General features: G+C 35.2%; 1 protein-coding gene across 1 annotated transcript; it reads left to right on the forward strand.

The window, feature by feature from the left end:
* The first annotated feature begins 667 nt into the window (after positions 1 to 667).
* On the forward strand, positions 668 to 21,056 carry LOC128555916 (myb-like protein X). Its single transcript, XM_053539735.1, has 2 exons — positions 668 to 806; positions 20,063 to 21,056. The coding sequence occupies exon 2, from the start codon at positions 20,073 to 20,075 to the stop codon at positions 21,054 to 21,056; it is 984 nt and encodes a 327-aa protein (XP_053395710.1). The 5' UTR covers positions 668 to 806; positions 20,063 to 20,072.
* The last annotated feature ends 650 nt before the right edge of the window (positions 21,057 to 21,706 follow it).

Raw genomic sequence — 21,706 nt, forward strand, 5'->3', positions numbered from 1 at the left:
TCTAACTTTCCTCTCTCATTTGAGTCTTGTACTCTTACAGAATACACAGTATAAGCAATTTAAATCTTAAGATAGTGCTTGTTCACGGTATAATAACTAGATCATTTTTACATTCTAGCATAAAACTGTTGTTTATTTTTGTCGTTTTCTTTGTGGTGTTATGACAGGAGAGTGAACTCGTGCTGACAGAAATTTTCTCGTTTTCATGGGCTGTTTACTACGTTTTACATATGCGTGTTTATTCGCTAAGCTTAGACGTATTGAGGCCCTATAACGGATAATGCAATAGGAAATGACGTCAATGCTGAAATTTCCGCGCATTTCATAATAAGAATTACTTGCCGTTTGTCTCACTAACTGTGTCATACGCAATGAAATGGAAAATATTTTTCACCATCCATAGTATGTATTATCCTTACATTATAACCTTCAAGTGTATTTAGATGACTCCACTATTAACAGTAATTATAACTTATGTTCACCTTAGTTTAATACGGAAAACCCATAAGTTTCAGATGTTGCAGACATCTTCCGCCTATTGTTTTCATTCAGAGTTTTGTGGTCGCCGACCTGTATGTACTTACAGTACTTGGAAACACTTGACTGTCCATTGTGTTTGATAGTCTAGTATTTATGTTGGCGTAGGGAAACTTTATGGTAACAGATAGTAGTTTTATTGTGTGTCTTTATGAATATAAATGTACTACCAATGTACAAACATATATTGTAGCTGGTATTTTTCCAATCAATACTATAGATACATGTTGAAAGGACTGCCTGTAATTTGCTAATAAACCGAGTTCCTGGTAAGTAGACTTTTATACATTTTCACTTTTATATTACAGCAGTGCTTTATTCAGATTAATATTACTACAGATTTGTTCTCAATCTAGTGTTCTCATAGTTTAATTACTATATTGAAAGTAGCCAGCTCCATTTAAGTAATTCTGACATTTTATAAGATATGATATAACTTAATCAAAGCGCTCAAAGCACTGACGGCCGCTGCAGTTGCTGCCAATCAATTTAAAAATACTGGATAGAACGTGGCATATTAGGAATTCTTACTATAAACCAGAATAACAAATACTTTTATTTGCAAAACATCCAGCTTCAGAAATTTCTTTCAAAGTTAATGCATTTTCACTGCCTGTCATTGATTATACATAACACCGATTTAGTCTTTAAAAGATAGTTTTGGTCTTTATTTGATTATTTGTGATGAAAACGCTTAACAAAACTTACACTCGATGGTTTCTTACTGTAAATAAGAATACCAAAAATACTTTTTTCCCCAAATTAACCAGCTTTTTATTTCTTTCAAAATCTTTTAGCACTGCCTGCCGTTGATTATTTCCACACTGATTTAGTCTTCACGAGGTAACTCTTGTTTTCATTAGATGATTTTTAAAGCAAACACCACAAACATGCATCACAAATGTACCATAGAATGTCAGTCTTGCAGTCAGTATAAGTCAGTAATATATATGATAAAACAAGAGGGCCAAGATGGTCCTATGTCGCTCACCTGAGAAACACACCATAACAGTGTAAACATGTTTTGACCTAGTGATTTCATGGAAACAAATATTCTGACCAATTTTCATTACGATTGGACCAAAAATGTGGTCTCTTAAGTGTAAACAAGTATTTTCTTCCATTTGACCTAGTGACCTAGTTTTTGAGCCAAAATGATCTACATTCGAACTGGACCTAGATTTGATCAAGGCAATCATTCCGGCCAAATTCCATTAGTCTCAATTGAAAAATACAGCCTCTATCACATACAAAACATTTTTTTTTATTTGTCGTAGCGACCTAGTTTTTGATCGCAGATGACCCATATTCAAACTTGACCTTAATTTTATCAAGTCTATCATTCTGACCAAATTTCATGAAAATCAATTGAAATATACAGTCTCTATCGCATACACAATGTTTTTCTTTGATTTGACCTAGTGACCTAGTTTTTGACCACAGATGACCCGTATTCTATTTTGACCTAGATTTCATCAAGGCAATAATTCTGACTAAACTTTTATGAATATCCAGTGTAAAATGAAGCCCCAATTGCATACACAAGGTTTTTCTTCAATTTGACCGGGTGGCCTAGATTTTGACCCCAGATAACCCATATTCAAACTCAAACTAGATTTCATCAAGACAAACATTCTGATTAAATTTCATAAAGTTCCGGTATAAAATGCAGCCCCTATTGCATACAGAGGGTTTTTCTTTAATTTGACCTAGTGACCTAGATTTGATCCCAAATGACCCGTATTAGAACTTGACCTAGATTTTATCAAGGCAATAAATCTGACCAAAATTAGTAAAGATCAATTGAAAACATACAGCCTTTATTGCATACACGAGGTTTTATTTTATTTGACCTACTGACCTAGTTTTTTAACCCAGATAATCTATATTCGAACTTGACCCAGATTTTATTAAGGTAATTATTCTAACCAAAAGTCATGAAAATCAATTGAAAAATACAGCCTCTATCGCACACACAAGGTTTTTCTTTGATTTAACCTAGTGACCTAGTTTTTGACCCAAGATGATCCATAAGTGCTGAACAGACAACCTTACAACTTTGGTCTAATCGAGAAAATAAGTAACAGAGCAATAGGTAACTGACGAAAAAAAAACAGTTTTACTGTTGACACAGATTTTTTAAAAAATGAATTAAGCTGAAGAGAAAAAGCAAAAATCATTTTTGAGACAGTTTAACTGTTTAAATATTATTGTTGATGTGAGAATATATTTCGTTATTACAATACATAATATCGTTATTAAGAAAGTCGTATTGAAATACATTTGTAATGAGATTATTAATACTGAAACTTTTAGTAAAACGCTAGTGCACATTTCTGGATAGGATTTCAATATACGTATGTCTGTTATGATAAAAGTTTTAAACAATTTTACAAGCATACTGCATGCGAACGATAGGTCTGCAGCATTTTAAACAACAAAGGAAAATTATGTTTTTGTATAGCACGTTGTCTAGTTTTAGCATATTTCGACCGAAAATACCATACTAGGTCTATTTCTGCGACGATTTTGGAATATACAAAGAAGTTACTACTGTTGAAGATTTAAACTAACTTTCTGTAACTACGTTTTGCCTTTTCTTTGATTTTCATTTTTTCTGATAAATTGAGGGCCGATTTTGGTCAAGGGCATACATACCCCTTCAGATTTTTTAGCTATAATGTCTGTAAAAAGTTGTTGTGTATATTTCGAAACTTATTTATGAAGTCATTGAATTTTCTAGGTTGATGCACTCTCACCTCTCAACGCACAAGGTTGTTACTGTATAAAGAATCAATTATTTTAAGAATGGACAGTAACAGATTATTTATGGATAACTACGGTAAAAGATCATGTGTATAGAGTGTTATAAGTAGGGGAAACTTTCCATTCAGGAAATAAATTTATGGTTTTTCAACTGCCCAGACGAAACACTTGTTACTAAATATAGTAACTTGTTCCCGTTCTGGAAGCAAATCAAAATATTTTGACTTGGTTCTATCAAAGAGCCCGGTGCAAAACATTCAAAACCAAAACCAAACAGACTAAAGTATTTGATCTTCTAAACGAAGATCTGAGGATGCACTAGTCACATTCATCTTTCTGTCTATTTGGATTTCCGTTATTGCAATTTTTATTTTCGCAAATCTATTTTTATTTGAACCAATCAGACGATTCGTTTCAACATGCATTTTGCAGAACCATCAAAATAGCGTAGACTGTCACAGGGTGAGAAAAATGTGCAGTCAGTCCGGGGCTCGAACCCGGGTCCCCTCGCTTACAGGGCGAGTTCTCTACCGACTGCGCTAACCGGCTATCAGACACATATTCTCCCGTTACGTGACCAAGTCCGTACCTGGACATATGATACCTCTAAAACACGAGGGCGCAGTCATAATGTGGTCGTCATAAGCATTATTATTATAGAAATGAAAAACCCAGGCTAAATATAGATATCTTAAAACTTCTACTTTCACTTTCAAAATGTTGAAAGCAAGGCTCTGATTGGCTAGCGGAAGGGCCGTCAGAATGAGTCTGTCAATAGCGCGTCTTCAGATCCAAAGCGTAGCATTAACTGGAGATGTACTTTAGTTAGATTGATTCAAAACAAGAAGTTAATGTGTATGAGGCTACTTGAAATATTATTCTGTTTTAGAAGTCATCAAGTAGGGCAATGTTAACACGTGTTTTATCTGTTATATTTGTGTAACTTAAGTTCTCTTTTTTAGACTATTCTCATCCATCAGAGGTTCGTGAATTCATAAAAGTATATACAATAAGCTTTCCGACCTGAAAGTTTCCAATTCAGGAAACTTTGAAATTTCAATGTTTAATATTTATTTTTTATTCAGACAAAAAAATGAACAATAGAAATTCAGATAATTTTTCTTGTTAACAATGTGTTTCATTAAATGTTATCATTCATATACTTACGCACTGGACTTTTTGAACGAAACAAGTAAAAGAAATTGCTTTTACTTCCCAAACGAAAATCAAATTACAATATTTAATATCAAGTTTTCAGTTTGGGAAGTAGGGAAAACCCAAGTGGTCGAATTCCCGAAAGGGAATGTTCAGTTCCCCTACTGTGCTATAAGAGGATTACGTCACAACCGTATTTAAAAACGAGCAGAATAACTGTATTCTGTTATTTTCCATGATGGTAGTTATAGTTATACATGATTTGCTTCAGAAAAAATTGATATCTGGTCAAAATTTGTCAGTGACATATATTAGGCTAAGCCAATGTGTTCAATGTCTGAACATTTTATTGAATGAATTTAGCAGTATGCATATAGCCAGTTTTTCAACTGTTCAGTTGCGACTTACTTAGTAAAGGCGTATTATATACGTATATTTACAACGGCTTAGTCGGCACTTGAACAATTGCGCACGAGAAAAGTTAAACCTTCGTTTAGATTTTTCTACTATAAGTGGTGTTAACAATTACTTTTCTTTCAATCTTTGGGTAGGGTGGTTTAAGAAATACTGAGGTGGAATATTTAGATACAGATGAACATATTGTAACAAAAGGTCATTGAAAAGGTTTTGAATAGAAGGATTGGTTCAGTCTCTGTCGCATGTACCAAATAAATCATATTAGAATAATTCTTACCACCTCGGATTACCTTGTATACATATTATACTGATTGGCACAAAAAGGAAGTGTCATGATCAGCGCTTTGAATATTTTATCTACACCAAAGTTTTTTTTTGCATTTCATTGTTTGACGTATATTTGAAATATTTATAGAAAATGCACGACCAATATGCCTACCAAGTTTGTGGTTTGAGGTTCTTATGTCAAACCATTCTAAAGTTATCAATTTGAATCCGAGGGGATGAACGGAGAGGCGAACAGTCCATTTACTGTACGAACCCCTTCCCGCGGGGCTGCGGCATAAAATGTTTCACGAGTAGATATATATGATACAGCTTATTGTATGTACATGTCACATAGCGGTAAGAAACTTCTCTGTATGTGTTAACAGGTTTATGGTGTGTGACGTAAGCTAAACTAATATTTGCAAATATACCTTCATAGTATCTGATGTATTCAGCTGAATTTAGACCACACTTTGTTTCTGCACTGTTAGATAGTTATTTATCTTTGTTTTTAAAACTATACTGAAAAGATATTGAATGAATAAGTTTGCTGTATACCAGTGTTATCATATTGATAATCAGGAAGTTTATGTGGGAGGAAAAAGTACGTCACTAGGTTGTGGTGGTTCTTTAAGGAGCGGTGTATCCTGTTTCCATGAACGGAAGTCTGAACACTTCACACTTTGAAATCCACCTCAATGATTTTCAAGTGTACCTTGAATAAGAAACATATCAAAATTGAAGTAGCTGACAAAAATCATATTTATTTTTAATTAGATAAAGAATAAAACTGAAATTTTATTATTCTATGGATTGGATTCTTATTTCATTGTTGCAATTGAACGTCTCCGTTCAATGAAACATGTGTATTTTGTAGTGTCATAAAGTGCAAAATGCCCGCTATCAACCCGAATATAAGCGTTTATTACCCACCCTTGAGTATGTTTTTAGATTATTTGCCATAAGGTAAAAAAGGTAACAGCAAGGGTTTAATGTTTAAGTAAGAGTGCATACGCAAAAACTGTCTTTGATTTATTGTACCTGTTTGAAATATCTAAATAAACAATTTCAAAATAATATTCGCTCGCTTAGATTTTCTTAAATTTTAATAGAAAAGTCACAAACTAGTTTTACCGTGAATGGCTCATCAGTGTGTCTAAACAAAAAGCATGTATATATATATACTTTTGTTCACCCCTCGTTCCTTCTTTCACGATTCGTCCATTCATTTGCAGTGCAAACATATGTGCTGATAAGATGTATTCAACAAGTTTAAAGTTAGAAAAAGAGAAAAAAGCCTATATAATTGATCAATGATGATGATCTAAAATGTAAATTGGGCTTAGACATTTATCTTAAGGTATCAGACTCCTAATAGTATTGTTTACAAAATGGCATTTGGTTGGTATATTCTTAAAGTTGACTGTGTTTCGCACTGTATTGTAACTTTTAAACAACTTTTACCGTACCGTTTTTTATAAATTTTGTATAATTTATAGTATTTCCTCAAGCTCAAGTAGGGACAAATTTCAAAGTGATGGCCACAATCAAAAACGTTTGCAGAGAATTCATTATACCATTAAATTTGATAAAACAAACATCAAACTATAGATATACAATTATAAAATACAAAATAAAACTGTCAGTGTCATTTTTTCTAGGGTGCCTCAAGTAAACGGATTTAATGAGACCGAATTCTAATTCCCAACATTGAAAATTTGAGGTCGAATCCTGCGGGTCTGTTTTGAATTTTGCTCAGTTCATTCAAAAATAACCTTGAGGCAGATGTAAAACCTACCCACATTTCTTCCACAACATGTAATGTAAAGAGTGAAGAAAAAATAGAGAACTTTTACCGCATGTAACTCAGTATTCTCAAAGATGTTTGACTTGACTCTACCCCTTCTGTTTCAGAGGTAAATTCTCTTTTGAACAGCAAGAAATTGCTTATCAAATAAAAATTTCCACTTTTGTACAATAAATCAATTATAAGTCTTGAAATAAGTAAAAACTTACAGGAAAAAAAGAATAATAAGGGAAAACTAGAAATTGCTTTTGTAAAAAAGCACATGTCGTCCCCAATGTAAAGTCCTATAGGCAAGAAGTCAATAGGGGTCAGGAGCGGAAGTCAAAGAGACACTGATGGTTGGCTGCAATAGGGATCATCTACTTGGCTTGTCCAGTCATCCCGCTAAATTTCAACACTATTGGCCTAGTGGTTCTCAAGTCACTGTACAGGCTCCTGTGACCTTGACCTTTGATCAAGTGACCTCAAAATAAATAGGGGTCATCCAGAAATGATTTTACATGACCAGGCCCCTGTGACCTTGACCTTTAATAGACTGACCCCAAAATCAATAGAGATCATCTACTCTGCATGTTCAATCATCCTATGAAGTTTCAACATTCTGGGTCAAGTGGTTCTCAAGTTATTGATAGGAAATTGTTTTCCATGTTCAGACTCCTGTGACCTTGACCTTTGATCAAGTGACTTCAAAATAAATAGGGGTCATCTACTCTGCATGTCCAATCATCCTATTAAGTTTCAACATTCTAGGTCAAGAGGTTCTCAAATTATTCTCCAGAAATGATTTTACATGACCAGGCCCCTGTGACCTTGACCTTTAATAGACTGACCCCAAAATCAATAGAAATCATCTACTCTGCATGTTCAATCCTCCTATGAAGTTGTAACATTCTGGGTCAAGTGGTTCTCAAGTTATTGATCGGAAATTGTTTTCCATGTTCAGGCTCCTGTGACCTTGACCTTTAACAGAGTGACCCAAAATCGATAGAGGGTCATCTACTCTGCATGTTCAATCATCCTATGAAGTTTCAACATTCTGGATCAAGAGGTTCTGAAGTTATTGATCGGAAATGGTTATCAATGTTCAGGCCCTGTGACCTTGACCTTTAACGGAGTGACCCCAAAAACAATAGAGGTCATTTATTCTGCATGAACAATCATCCTGTGAAGTTTCAACATTCTGGGTCGAGTGGTTCTCAAGTTACTGACCGGAAATGGTTTTCAATGTTCAGGCCCCTGTGACCTTGACCTTTAACGGAGTGACTCCAAAATCAATAGGGGTCATCTACTTAGCATGTCCAATCATCCTATGAAGTTTCAACATTCTGGGTCAAGTGGTTCTTTAGTTATTGATCGGAAATTGTTTTCAATGTTCAGGCCCCTGTGACCTTGACCTTTGGCGGAGTGACCCCAAAAACAATAGGGGTCGTCTACTCCAGCAGCACTAGAACTCTATGAAGTTTGAAGGTTCTAGGTCAAATGGTTCTCAAGTTATTGCTCGGAAATGAAGTGTCACGGACGGACGGACGGGCGGACGGACGGACGGACAGGGCAAAAACAATATGTCTAAGGGGGAGACATAAAAATTGGTCCCAGTGGGGCTTGAACCTACGCACCCCTGAAAATTGCAGTCAAAGTAGGTTTATGGTAGGAATTGAATACTCTTCAAAAAGGATGTACTCTATTACGGGTCTAATACCTTAAGATCACAAAGTATCCGAGTCGTCGCATTTGGAAAACTAGCGGCACAAGAATCCATTTTAGATAGTGATTGTATAAAAGACATAATAGATAAGCGATATCAAACGGTGACATTCAATGAAATGAATACTTAAGTATAGGTATCTGAAAAGATACACTAGTCTTGTGGCCAGTTTTTCAACCCTGGAACTAACAAAGGTTTTAAGCAGTAATAGTTAAGTCATCGCTAAACCTTGCATTTTACGGAATTTTTACTGAAACTGCGCGCTTCGTCACTCACCATTAACCAGTTAATACATTCAACGAAACGTCTTACCGTTATTTTACATGTAAATTTAAGTGATATTTGCTTTATGTTGTATCATATCTACCCGCGAAAAATGTTATGTCCCCACCGCGCATTCCGAGGTAGTGCACGTCGCGATAAAAGAGCATCAACAAAGGTGAGTGTCATCATATTTTTTGCATTTTTACTATCAGTGTGTCGAATATCAAAAATCGGGGAATGGTAGGCGATGTAGATATGATTTAGCTTTACAGAGAACTTAAAGTTTACTAATTTATTCTTAATTTGCGGTCGTGGTGATGTTCACCAACGAGTTGATTTAGCAGTGAATTTAGCCGTTTCGTCCTGAAAGCACTTTCATTTGCATTTTTACTAACAGGAAGAAGAAAACCGAGTAGGCGTGAGATAGCTGTAAAGTATACAATGCATTTGGAAGTAAAAATGTACCGAAAATGGTTTTGGAGTAAAATTTTCACTTTTTATTATAAGAGACAGCTCTGTCGTGAAGGAGATAGTCATGTCGTCAAGGAGATAGCTCTGTGTTGTATTAATAGTTTTGAGCAGTGTTGAATGTACCAGGAGAGTAGTTATGTCCCGTTACGAAATACAATTCAGTTATCACATTTTTAGCTCCACTATTCGGAGAATTGGGGTGGGGGGCTATTCTACTCGCCCCGGCGTCGGCGTCGGCGTCGGCGTGAGCTTTCTTGGTTAAAGTTTTTCGGCAACCTTTGTTTTTCTGTCATGTCTTTGTTACTATTGCTTATATCTTAATATAACTTCACGTAAATATTTTCCAGCATGCAAACAAAGTATATGCAGGGGCTTGGCCAATTATACCCAAGTTCAAGGTCACCAAGGTGTTATACTTAGGTTATTTTTAAGGTTAAAGTTTTTCGGCAACCTTTGTTTTTGTGTCATATCTTTGTTGCTATTGCTTATATCTTACTGTAAGTTCACATAAACATTTCATGCTAACGAATTTAAATGATTTCACAGTACATGAATAAGGAAATGCGATTATTTTCCCATTTTTATGATGCTCATGCTCTTACGTCAAAATCTAAATTCCAAAGAAAAATAATTTTACACAAAATCTGATGTTCAGTCCCTTTCGACAAACGCGTCTGATTGGTTCAGATAAAAGATAGATTGACAGAAATGAAAACAGCCGAGAATATAAGAATTTAAATTATAAAGAAAGTTCTTAGATTTAGAATTCGATCACTGTAGTTATTTTGTCAGATATGTTAAATATTGATGTTGCTAATTTAATGCATACATTGTTAAAATACTAAATGCATAATGATTAGCTTCTACGTAAAGATAGTGAGTTCACATCGGAGCTCCAGGGAAGGGTAGGCTGTTGTTTAAAAGATACTTGCTCCCACCAGTAAAGTAGCCGACCAATAAAAAATTGGGCCCTGGAAATACGTAAAACTTTTGTCCCCTGCACATTGAGGGCTGTGAAGCAAGGAACCAGTAAACCCTACCTCGCCGTGGAGTTTGCAGAGTTCAGCTCTTCAACAGGGAAGGTACGATTGATCCACTAACTTATACCTTTATTTGCTGGTAAATCAGCATGACTGTTTAAAACTTTCAGATTTTAGATTCATAAATACATTTGAACGTGTTCGTATATTATGAAGTCACAGCGACTCTGATATTTGTACACAGTACATTTTATTTACCGGTACTGGTCGTGTCCTCAACGAAAAGTAATTATTGTATCATTATATTCAGATATGATTTCACAAGTGTAATACGTAGTGTAAACAAGTTTCAGAGCCACTTCCACTAAATTTGCAGGCAACTCACATGATAATTTCACGTATTACATTTTCTCTAACTGAATCTATAAATTTATAGAAAAAGTAGCACATGCCGAAAATATAGCCTGCTCGCTTAGGTCTATAATTAAAGTGCAGATCATGGGCTTTGAGTTTGAAACTCTGACTATTTCACAGTGTGTCTCAAGGAGGACTTGATAGTTACTTGCTGAGAACAAGTTAATACTGGTGCTGAATCCACAAGTACTGGTTAAAACAGCACTAAATGCAAAACAAGCAGAATAAATATAAGAAAATATAAGTAATATGCATTATACAAATGCTGTATATATATTTAAAAATGTGATAACTGAATTATATTTCGTAACGGGACATAACTACTCTCCTGATACATTCAACACTGCTCAAAACTATTAATGCAACACAGAGCTATCTCCTTGGCGACATGACTATCTCCTTCACGATAGAGCTGTCTCTCACAATAGAAAGTGAATATTTTTACCCCAAAACCATATTCGGTACATATTTTATTTTCAAATGCATTGTATACTTTACAGCTATCTCATGCCTACTCGGTTTTTTCTTCTCCCTATTAGTAAAAATGCAAATATTTGGCAATGAAAGTGCTTTCAGGACGAAACGGCTAAATTAACTGCTAAATCAACTCGTTGGTAAACATCACCATGACCGCAAATTAAGAATAAATTAGCAAACTTTAAGTTCTCTGTAAAGCTAAATCATATCTACATCGCCTACCATTCCCCGATTTTTTGATATTCGACAAACTGCTAGTAAATATGCAAAAATTATAATGACACTCACTTTTGTTGATGCTCTTTTATCGCGACGTGCACTTCCTCGGAAGTTGCGACAGAGCAATTTACCGTATACCTCCGAAAGAGTTAGATCTGTAGTTTACCAGGCGTGGTTGTGCCCATTCGTATATTTTTCCCAGCTAATCCAAGGCGAACAACAATAATTAGATAAGATGTATTACATTCGACAGAGGCTAAGCCAATCGCCAATCTATTTTCAACATTTTTTCAATGACCTCTTAATAAAAATGTTCCATCTATATTTAAATATTCCGCCTCAGTATTTCTTGAATCACCATACCCAAAGGTTTGGGACAATAGAAAGATAAGTCAATGCTTACACTCCTTAGGGTAGAAAAATCCAAATGAATGTTTAACATTTCTCGTGCCCCGATATTCACGTGCTAACTAAGTCGTCGTAAATATATACAAGAAACGTGGAAATTCCACGAAAACCATGTTTTCAATTGCATCATGCCAACAGGTTCTTTAAAAATGGTCATTTTCTATTAAATATTTTTTATTTATTATAACTACATTGTATGACCATATTTTTCTATTTTTAGTTACCCAATGGCATTCAAATAGCCTTTCTGTCACAAAAAGTTGGATCTCAGTGAGATTTGAACCGACATCCTTCCATTCTAAAGCAAAAAAAAAAAAAAAATTTATTTCAAATATGACCTAATTTTTCTATTTTAGCTACATTGACATTGACCCTGATCCAAGCGACCTCAAATACATTGCCGAACTTTTGTGTTTGATAAAAGCAATCTACACAACAAGTATACTGACAATAAGTGTACCCAAACTAAAGATATTGAGTGGAAACTATTATTCTAATTTTAGTAACAGTGACCCCAAATATCATTCAAAGCTAATTTTTCAGATAAGCTTGCTGTACACAAAGTTTGATAGCAGTAACTAAGTCCAAACTAAATAAGCAGAAACCACCTTTTTGACGATCACATTGAGAAAAAAAATCTATTTTTAGAGAAAAATATATTATTAGAGAAAACATCTATGTTTAGTAACTGTGACCTTGACCTTGACCAAAAAAAGAAGAAAAAAAGAAAACAAATTGGATCTCAGTAGGATTTGAACAGACACCTTTTCGTCCAATTGACTGAAAAGCAGCTTCTAGCCCAACGCTCTAGACCATTGCGCCACCGTGGAATTTTCTAGGTGTGAAGATTAAGTTATCCTGACCTTGAACTTGACCCCAATGACCCCATATACAAACCTTACCTTGGTTTTTCTATCAGCTACCATTAGGCCAAGTTCAATTTCAATACATCAATGAAAACTAGTTATTTTGCGGAAACCAAGTTTGACGCCCGCCCGCCCGCCCGACCGACGATATACCCCAGTCTAATAACTGGTTTTCTATGAAAACCTGGTTAACAACATGGTTTTACTCAGAGGTTAAGTCACAACTAAACAGTTGAAAAACTGGCCAAGATGTTTAATTTTCACAGTACTTCAGAAACAATTTAACGGGAGACAGCTGACGGGAATCAAATGCGTTATTTTTGTAACGTCCACCGAGGAATAATATAGAATTTTCCTTCAGACTTCTTTGTCTTATGGACAAATGATTTTGAAATGATTATATTATCAAAAGGAATTATGTTTAATTAATGTAAATAAAGCATGCGTCCCTCGCAAATGTATAAACAATTTTCCTCCAAGCTTTCTAGCTTTTAATTAGACCTTATATAGTATAGAGCATTAGCGGATCAATGTAGGTTTCTGTCCTCTATGACTTCTATAACACAGGTTTCCGTCCCTATGTAACACTAACAGACTATCCTAATTTCTACCTGTAACTTATCCGTCTATTTGTCCGCAAACCTCGTTTTCTGTCTACTTTTACTGACACAACCTTCCTATGGCACAATGCACCAAAAGTAAACACAGTTGAGCCAATGTATAGTAGGTATAACGTTATAAAAATGCAGCCGAAACGGCCTCTTTGAAATTCAACACGACATTGAATAAATATTCAGAGATACACACTTTTATAATGACTGTCAGTAGTGTCCTCTGGTGGTTACAAGGACTGCCTGTAGCGCACTCTAGTGTTTTATTCTGATTGGCTAATATCTTACCATTTCAGGTAATGAGCATCTGTTAGTCTTACGTTATATAGCGTCTAAATATTTGACCCTGTATTACCATAAATACTACTTAAATACAAATTCTAACCTGACTTAAGTTACATGTTGTCATTTCTGATATAAACAAAATCAATATTTATAGGAATCATATATATTTTGGCCACAAAACATAAAACTATCCACCTGAATTAGATTGTCGTGATTTCGTACAAATGACGTTGCAGAATTAAAGGGAAACAACTATGCAACTACCTAAGCTAATTATCCTACTCCTGTACTAAACTACCGTAATATATTCGTTACATTTTTATTCTTGTTAATTTCCCATATTACTAATCAATTCTATTTTAATATCTGAATATCTTGATATTTATATACCTTTACAAAAATATCACTTACACCGGATTATTTATCAGTTTTAATGCAATTGGTCAAAGTGTTTATGGATATAATATCTCGGCCAAATTCAGTACTCATATGGATTCTCAATGTCTCTCCGGAGTTATGGATCTTGAATAAGAAAATCTACTCTGAATTGCGCACACTGACATTTGAAGTCCTTGTCTAATGTTCATTAAACCTGATCATAATATTACTGGAAATAATATCTGAGCCAAGTTTGGTAACCAATTCGATCCTCGAAATCTTAATTGAGTTATGGCCCCTGAATAACTCAAAACTGTAAAACTTTACACTGCCTGCTGTTCTTATCCGATGTATTTACTAAATGTTGTCGCAATGTTTATGGGTATAATATCCTTGCCGATATCGATAACCAACCGGATTGTTCTAGTGATTCTGAAGTTATAACCACTTGTGAAAATTCACATTGTCTTCTCTTTAACTTGAGTAGCACTTGGCTAAGTTTGATAACCAGCTGAGTAGTTTTTGTCTTTCAAATGAGCCGTGAATTTGTCGAAATCGGGAAAACTTAAAACTAGTTTGCTCAGTAACTATTTTAGATGTAAAAAGTAAGCCAAAATAGTGGATTTTTTGTTTGTGATGCTCATTGCTCAAAAGTATATGGCCTAGAATAATAAATCCTTTTCATAAAATGTTTGTTGAGGCTATACCCCATTAAGACTGCAAACATTTGAACTATTGCCCCTTATTTGTGACAAATGTACCAGTGGGTCCTACAGACACATTCTAGTTTGTGCAGTTTGTGCAGTTTGTGCATCGTGCGGTGACACTGGTGCGACCTTGTATAGACCATAAGCTGTTGTTGCTGTGATTGATGCTTCGCTCAAGTTTTAGCACTGAACTAGCTACCATCAGTGAATATGATTTTGAATTGACTCCTAACTGTTTCAAACCATCTCTCACGGAAACTGCAAAGGTTTTGGCTGATTGTAAGAAATTATCATGTATTTAATCAAAGATTAATTCTTCAAACAGATGAATGAATTCTCTGGTGGCGGTCAACACATGGTCATAACGTATTAAAGACTTGTCCCAATCTTGTAAGTTTCTCCAAATTTTGAACATGCACTAAAGTTTGAGCTATCCGTAGCCATTTTAGCGTGATTTTAGTCCAACTTGGTTGAAACGTATTCATCCGTAGTTAAACGTACCAAACGTAGTTATCCGTACTGAAACGTACCTTGCCGTAGTTTGACATGATGTCAAAGATAATCGTAATGAAAACGCTGGCTACACGTGGCCTATTAATATGAAACTTACCGACCCGTTGATAAACCTTAATGCGAACGTAGTCATGCGTATTGATCCGTAGCTGAACGTAGTTATCCGAGGCTGCCCGTACCTAAGCTTAGTTCAACGTAGTTTCACTGCAGACCCCTCTACGCGCAGTAAAACGTAGTTCAATGCTGTACGCCGTAACTATCCGTACTTATCTTGTCATGTATTTTTTGTTTCCCGTTTCTCACTATTTTCCACGTACTAAAACGTTCTGCTCCGTACTCATTCGTGTCCCCCCCCCCCCCCCCCCCCACCCCACGCACCACAGACTAACCCCATCCGCACCGTACCTCAACGCACGGACAAATCCATATGTGTGACTGTATATTAAGGCAGTTGTTTTAAGGATAACTGAAGGCCATTCAATTATCAAGTATCTACCTTTTTTGGCAAATGTGTTAAATCCGCAAAATTAGAGTATTTTCAATAAGTTATACCCATAACTCCTAGCAAACAACCCAGCAAACATAAGACGTCGTATTGACGTTGTACCGATGTTGGACCCCGACGTCGGATTATAGTTGGATTTGAGTGTTTTTAGACGTCATAATCCGACGTCGTTACAACGTTGAGAATCTAACTAATATCCAACCATGATGCAACCTTAACCCAACCAAAATCCAACCATAACCCAACTTGTTAACGACTGCATTCTACCCATAATTTAACTATAATATGTAATAATTTCTGCTATTTAAACTTTGGAATTTTACTTGTGACCCAGCATCTAATCAACACAATTGTATGTATTTTCTAATCTTTATTTCCTCTTGTGACAACATAAATAAGTCCATGAAATAAAATGTTCAATTATGCATGCCTCTTCAACACAGCTAAAACATTCACCTGAAATGTATAAAATACAAAGTTCTCATGTCCACTAAATCGAAATAAGAAAAGTGAAAATGTTACTTTGTAAGAGCTAGAATCATAACCACTTCATGCAAAACAAATATATAATATATCCAAGATTCAGATAACATCCCTGACCTCGAAAAAATTGTACAAACTTTGTTAAAGCATTTCAAAAATATCAAATGTTGTTTTTCTTTTAAACAAAAAAATCAGCAGTCATTAAAGTAAGAAACTGGTTCTATCTAACCTCTCCAATGTATCAAATTACAGGAATATCGTGTAAACCAAAGCAAGCTTATCTGGAGAATGTGACAAATAGACAACATGTGTAGAGAAGATCCTGGGTTATAAATTTTACTTGTCTAATAGTCTATACAAGTTCAATGTATATTGATTTCCTGTACAAAATTTATCATTAATAGTATTATTATTTTAATATTCTGAAAATTAAACAGTCTGTATTATGATCTTTTGTAAAAAAAGAAAAAAAAAACAGTTATGATTTTTAATATCCAAATGAAATATTAATTGTCAGTTTTACGCGCATTTTCAGGACTTTGTGAGAACAAGTAATTATTTTAACACTTTAAAAATAATTTTACACCAACTAGTTGTTTAACAAATAACAACATTGCACTCTCTTCAAGTCCGACAAGAATCCAACGTCGTATAGACATCTAAATCTAACGTCTGCTAGACGTCGTGAATATGACGTTGAACAGACGTTGTATTTAGGTCGCTGACGTCGCGACCAAAATCCAACGTTGTTTCAACGTTGTTCCGACGTCAGGTGTTTGCTGGGAAACCCTTTATATTCAATATGTACAAGAAAAGTATTATGTATTCCATGAATTAAAAAAATGAGGTCTGATATCGTACTTATAATGAGACAGTTACGGACTTGATTGTAAGACTTGCTTTTTGTGATTATTGAATATATATGGAAATGCCAATGAAAGGTTGTGTTATAGGATGAAATTTACACTGTCATTATCAAGGAATTTCACAGTTTTCTTAAATCCGGTACTATAATATATGAGGGGAACTTGAAATAGATTACTATTGCAAGTGCCCTCTGTGTGCCTCGACTATGATAAGTCACTGGGTCTCGTAATTACTGGACATGCATGATATAGTTAGGTGTACATGTGCGTAGGTGTCAGGTAGCTATCCAGCCTACGCTGAAGTTTGGGTATTTTTCTTTAAAGAAATATGCATTGTATTGAATACAAATTTTTATGTTGTCTTTCTTCTTTCTTTCTAACATTTTAAGAATGCTCACAGTTTTCTTGCATCTAATATTAACTGTAATGTAACACTATATTTGATATTATACAATATTTGTGTGTTATAACAGGTATTGCAATAAAATATCTATATGATATTTCATTACAAATAAAGTCATTATTAACAATGTACCTAATATGTGCTCTTACTGATCACTGGAAATGGTTTTGTTAAACCCCAGTCACACATACGGCGGGGATAGCTACGTCTAGCCACGGATAGAAACGTAGTAATCAATCTGTATCGATCCGTACCTGGGCCGTACCTCAAAGTAGTAATCCGTATCAGTCATTACCAACACCCGAACTTGCAAGTTTCTAAAACTTTTGAACATGCACAAAAGTTTGAGCGATCCGCAGCCATTTGAGCGTGACTTGAGTCCAACTTGGTTGAAACTTATTCATCCACAGTCACACATACGGCGCGGATAGCTACGTCTAGCTACGGATAGAAACGTAGTTATCCATATCGATCCGTACCTGGGCCGTACGGATTGGTACGGATTGATACGGATTACTACTTAAAAGTACGGCTCGGATACGGATCAATACGGATCGATACGGATTACTACGTTTCTATCCCTGGTTAGACATAGCTATCCGCGCCGTATGTGTGACTGGGCTATTAAGCATAGTTCAACTTAGTTCACCTCAGACCCGTCCACGCGCTGGGCAAGTTGCCAGGCGCAATAAAACGTGGTTCAACGTAGTACGCCGTACCTATTCGTACTTATTCGCGTCCTGTAATTTCTTTTGTTCCCCGTTTGTCATCATTTTTCCCGTACTTAGACATACTGCTCCGTACTTATCCGTCTTAATACTCCCCATCCGCACCGTACCTCAACGCACGGACATATCCGTATGTGTGACTGTAGCTTTACAAGAAAAATATGACAAACTTTCTGAGACAGTCAAGGAATTCAGAAGGAAATATTTTGTTTTTGTTGGGTTTAACGTCGCACCGACAGTTATAGGTCATATGGCGACTGCCCAGCTTTGGTGGTAGAGGAAGACCCTAGGTGCTTTATTTCATCACATGCGAGTCCTTGGTAAATCCACCGACCTTCCTTAAGAGAGCTGGATGGCTTCCTCACATGAAGAATTCAACGCCTCAAGTGAGACTTGAACCCACATCGATGAGGGGCCAGTGATCTGAAATTAGTGACCTTAACCATTCGGCCACGGAAACCTTTTAAAAATAAATGTAAAGCATTCTCGCGAAGTTTAGACAGATTACTATTTGCTTCATTAAGTGTGATGATTCCTTAAGACACAAGAATTCTAATTTTTTGTTTAGTTTATAGCCGGGATTTTTTGTAATAAACAGTGAAATTCTATACATATTTTCTATTTTATTCCTTCTGAGAAATTCAATTCTTTTTATACAACTGTGGCATCTAAGCTTGTTGAAAAACTTCCAAGTTCAACCTTAAAATTTAAAAAACAAGTTGTTGAGTCTTTTATATGCTAAAGATATTTTGCAAGATTCTTTTACATTCAGTATTGGTTAAGAAATATTATTCTAAAAAAACTATAATAAGGCTACTGGTTTGGATGGCATTCCTAGTAGGTTTATTTAAGATAGTGCATCATTATAGCTTGACTACCGCATCCCCCATCCCCTTGGCCCATATAGTAAATTTGTTTATTATTTAAGGTTTGGTGCCAGACGATCTTAAAACTGAAAGTCATTCCTCTCCACAAGAAAAATGATAAAACTGAAATAAATGATAAAAACTGAAATTGGAAATTACAGACCTGTTTATATTTTGTGCATCATCTCAAAGATATTTGAAAGGGTCATTTTTGAGCAATTGGAAAAGTATTTATATGGAAAGAAAGCTTAAAACAGTTTTCAAATTGGTTTTTGGGGAGATTTAGTACAGATACTTGTCTTAATCATTTATCAGATTTTATTAAATTGACCAGTCGCCAAGCGTCCGATCGTTCCGCCTCTTAGATAACGTGGTCTGGAAATGCGAAACCTCCGACAAACAAGCTTCAAAATGAAGGATACGATAATGCTGAAATGATGTCCCGTACGATGTTAGCTAATATTTCTTTCCTTACAAAAGATCATTATAACTGATAAGTTTGCTAATTAGTCATTATCAATTTTATCAGGAAGGTCTTATGTATTAGTTCCAGATTCGGGACTGAAATAACACTATTAAGGTTAAAGAGGCTGCGAGTATTTGACTTTTAAAGTTGGTAATTCGAAAATCAAATGTTTCGCTACTTTATAAAACATATAATATCCCACTTAATGTTATAGGGATTTCGGGTCTTACAGGTTAAAGGGAAAGACAATGTTGTTTTGATTTTAATTCCATCTGCTAGGATTCTCAAAAACAAGATGGCGTCGTTTAAAAAAAATCCAAAAAGTAGTCCGCCAAGCTGTATCTAGTCACTGACCAGATAAAGCAAAATTTATCTGACCCCTTGATTTTTGCCTTTATTTTGCATGAAGGTAGGATAAAAAACAATTTTCGATACTCACTCAATGCAATAAAATTATAAAATACACAAAAATAAACAAATGTCCTCTTTGTTTTGCAGGGATTGAAGAATGGAATCAGATGCAGATAGAAAGAAGAAATGGAAGCTGAAGAAAATAAATAAATGCTGGTTCTTAGATGTTGGCGGTAAACTTACACGGATGAATATGCTGAACTTTGCTACTGATGTTCACGTGGAGGACAACGTTATTTTTGCCGATGATCTTGTGTTTCAGCTTACAGAGGAAAGTGACAAAGAAGTCACGGTGTCAGAGATTAATGATATATCCCTAAAAGATAACATATCTGAATATGAGGAAAAAGAGTCAGTAGTCAGAAATGAAAAGGAAACTGACGAAGAAGTCACGGTGACAGGGATTAAAGATATATACCTAAAAGGTAAAATCTCTAAATCTGAGGAAAAAGAGTCAGTTGTCAGAAGTGAAAAGGAAAGTGACAAAGAAGTCATGGTGAAAGAGATAGATGATATAGCTCTAAATGATAAAATCTCTGAATCTGAGGAAAAAGAGTCAGTTGTTAGAAGTGAAAAGGGAAGTGACAAAGAAGTCATGGTGACAGAGATAGATGATATATCTCTAAATGATAAAACCTCTGAATCTGAGGAAAAAGAGTCAGTTGTCAGAAGTGAAAAGAAACGTGACAAAGAAGTCACGGTGACAGAGATTAAAGATATATCCCTAAAAGATAACAGCTCTGAATATGAGGAAAAAGAGTCAGTTGTCAGAAGTGGAAATGAAGAGTTCGTTGCAAGAAACAACTCCAGTGAAAATGAATCTGAAGAGTCACCAAAAACAGAGAGTGATCGAAATGATAATATGGCACAAGACGCACCTCTTACAAATAAAAATAGAAGTCCAAGAGCGGAACTTACACTAGTAGAAGGTATATTAAAGCTTAACATTAAACAAAGATATAATAATCAAAGAAACCAGATTACACCGAAATTACCTCGAAAATACAATAATTCTGACAAACACATTAAATATGGTGACATCCCACCGAGTCTGGAAAACATGAAAAACGTAAAAATGTAGAATTAATCTTCTGGCATATTATTACGTCCATTCAATACCTGTGTAATAAAAGTCTAGTTAAGCCGTTGCTAGTGGCACGAGGTGTGTTGCACTTAATTATTATAGTTTATCCACATTATTTAACAGAGTTGATCAAACCGAATCTGCTATTGTTTTGCTTAGTTGGCGTTCTGTGCCGTCCAAACGTTCTTCTTACGAATTTTAGTAACTATCAAAACAGTAGTCTTTAAATGCCACGTGGCGGTCGTACAAGGTCTCTCTACACTAGGATTCATGTTGTTATATTTTCTGGGTTTTTGGGCATATGGAGTCCATTCATTATCTGTGTTATTAGTGAGCGTGGAGGACGTTGTACTTTTTATTATCTTTCATTTACAGACTCAAACCGAGTCTGCTACTATTTTGTTTTGTTGCATTCTATGATTTTATTAAGGAGGTAGGTTACCTTAATATTTGTATGTGCGCATGTCCAACCGGAAGCTAACGTGATGATTTACGACGACGTTTACGACAAACTTAATGTGTTTGTAAATACATGTAGATTCTTCTGAAAACAAATCATGAACCTATCTCCGATCTGAGGCTTTATGGTTTAATAATGCAGAAATAATGAATAAACTGCCGCAGAAACCCTTCAAAACAATGTTGCC

This window comes from Mercenaria mercenaria, chromosome 3 (assembly GCF_021730395.1).
Source record: "Mercenaria mercenaria strain notata chromosome 3, MADL_Memer_1, whole genome shotgun sequence".
NCBI classification, from domain to species: Eukaryota; Metazoa; Mollusca; class Bivalvia; order Venerida; family Veneridae; genus Mercenaria; species Mercenaria mercenaria.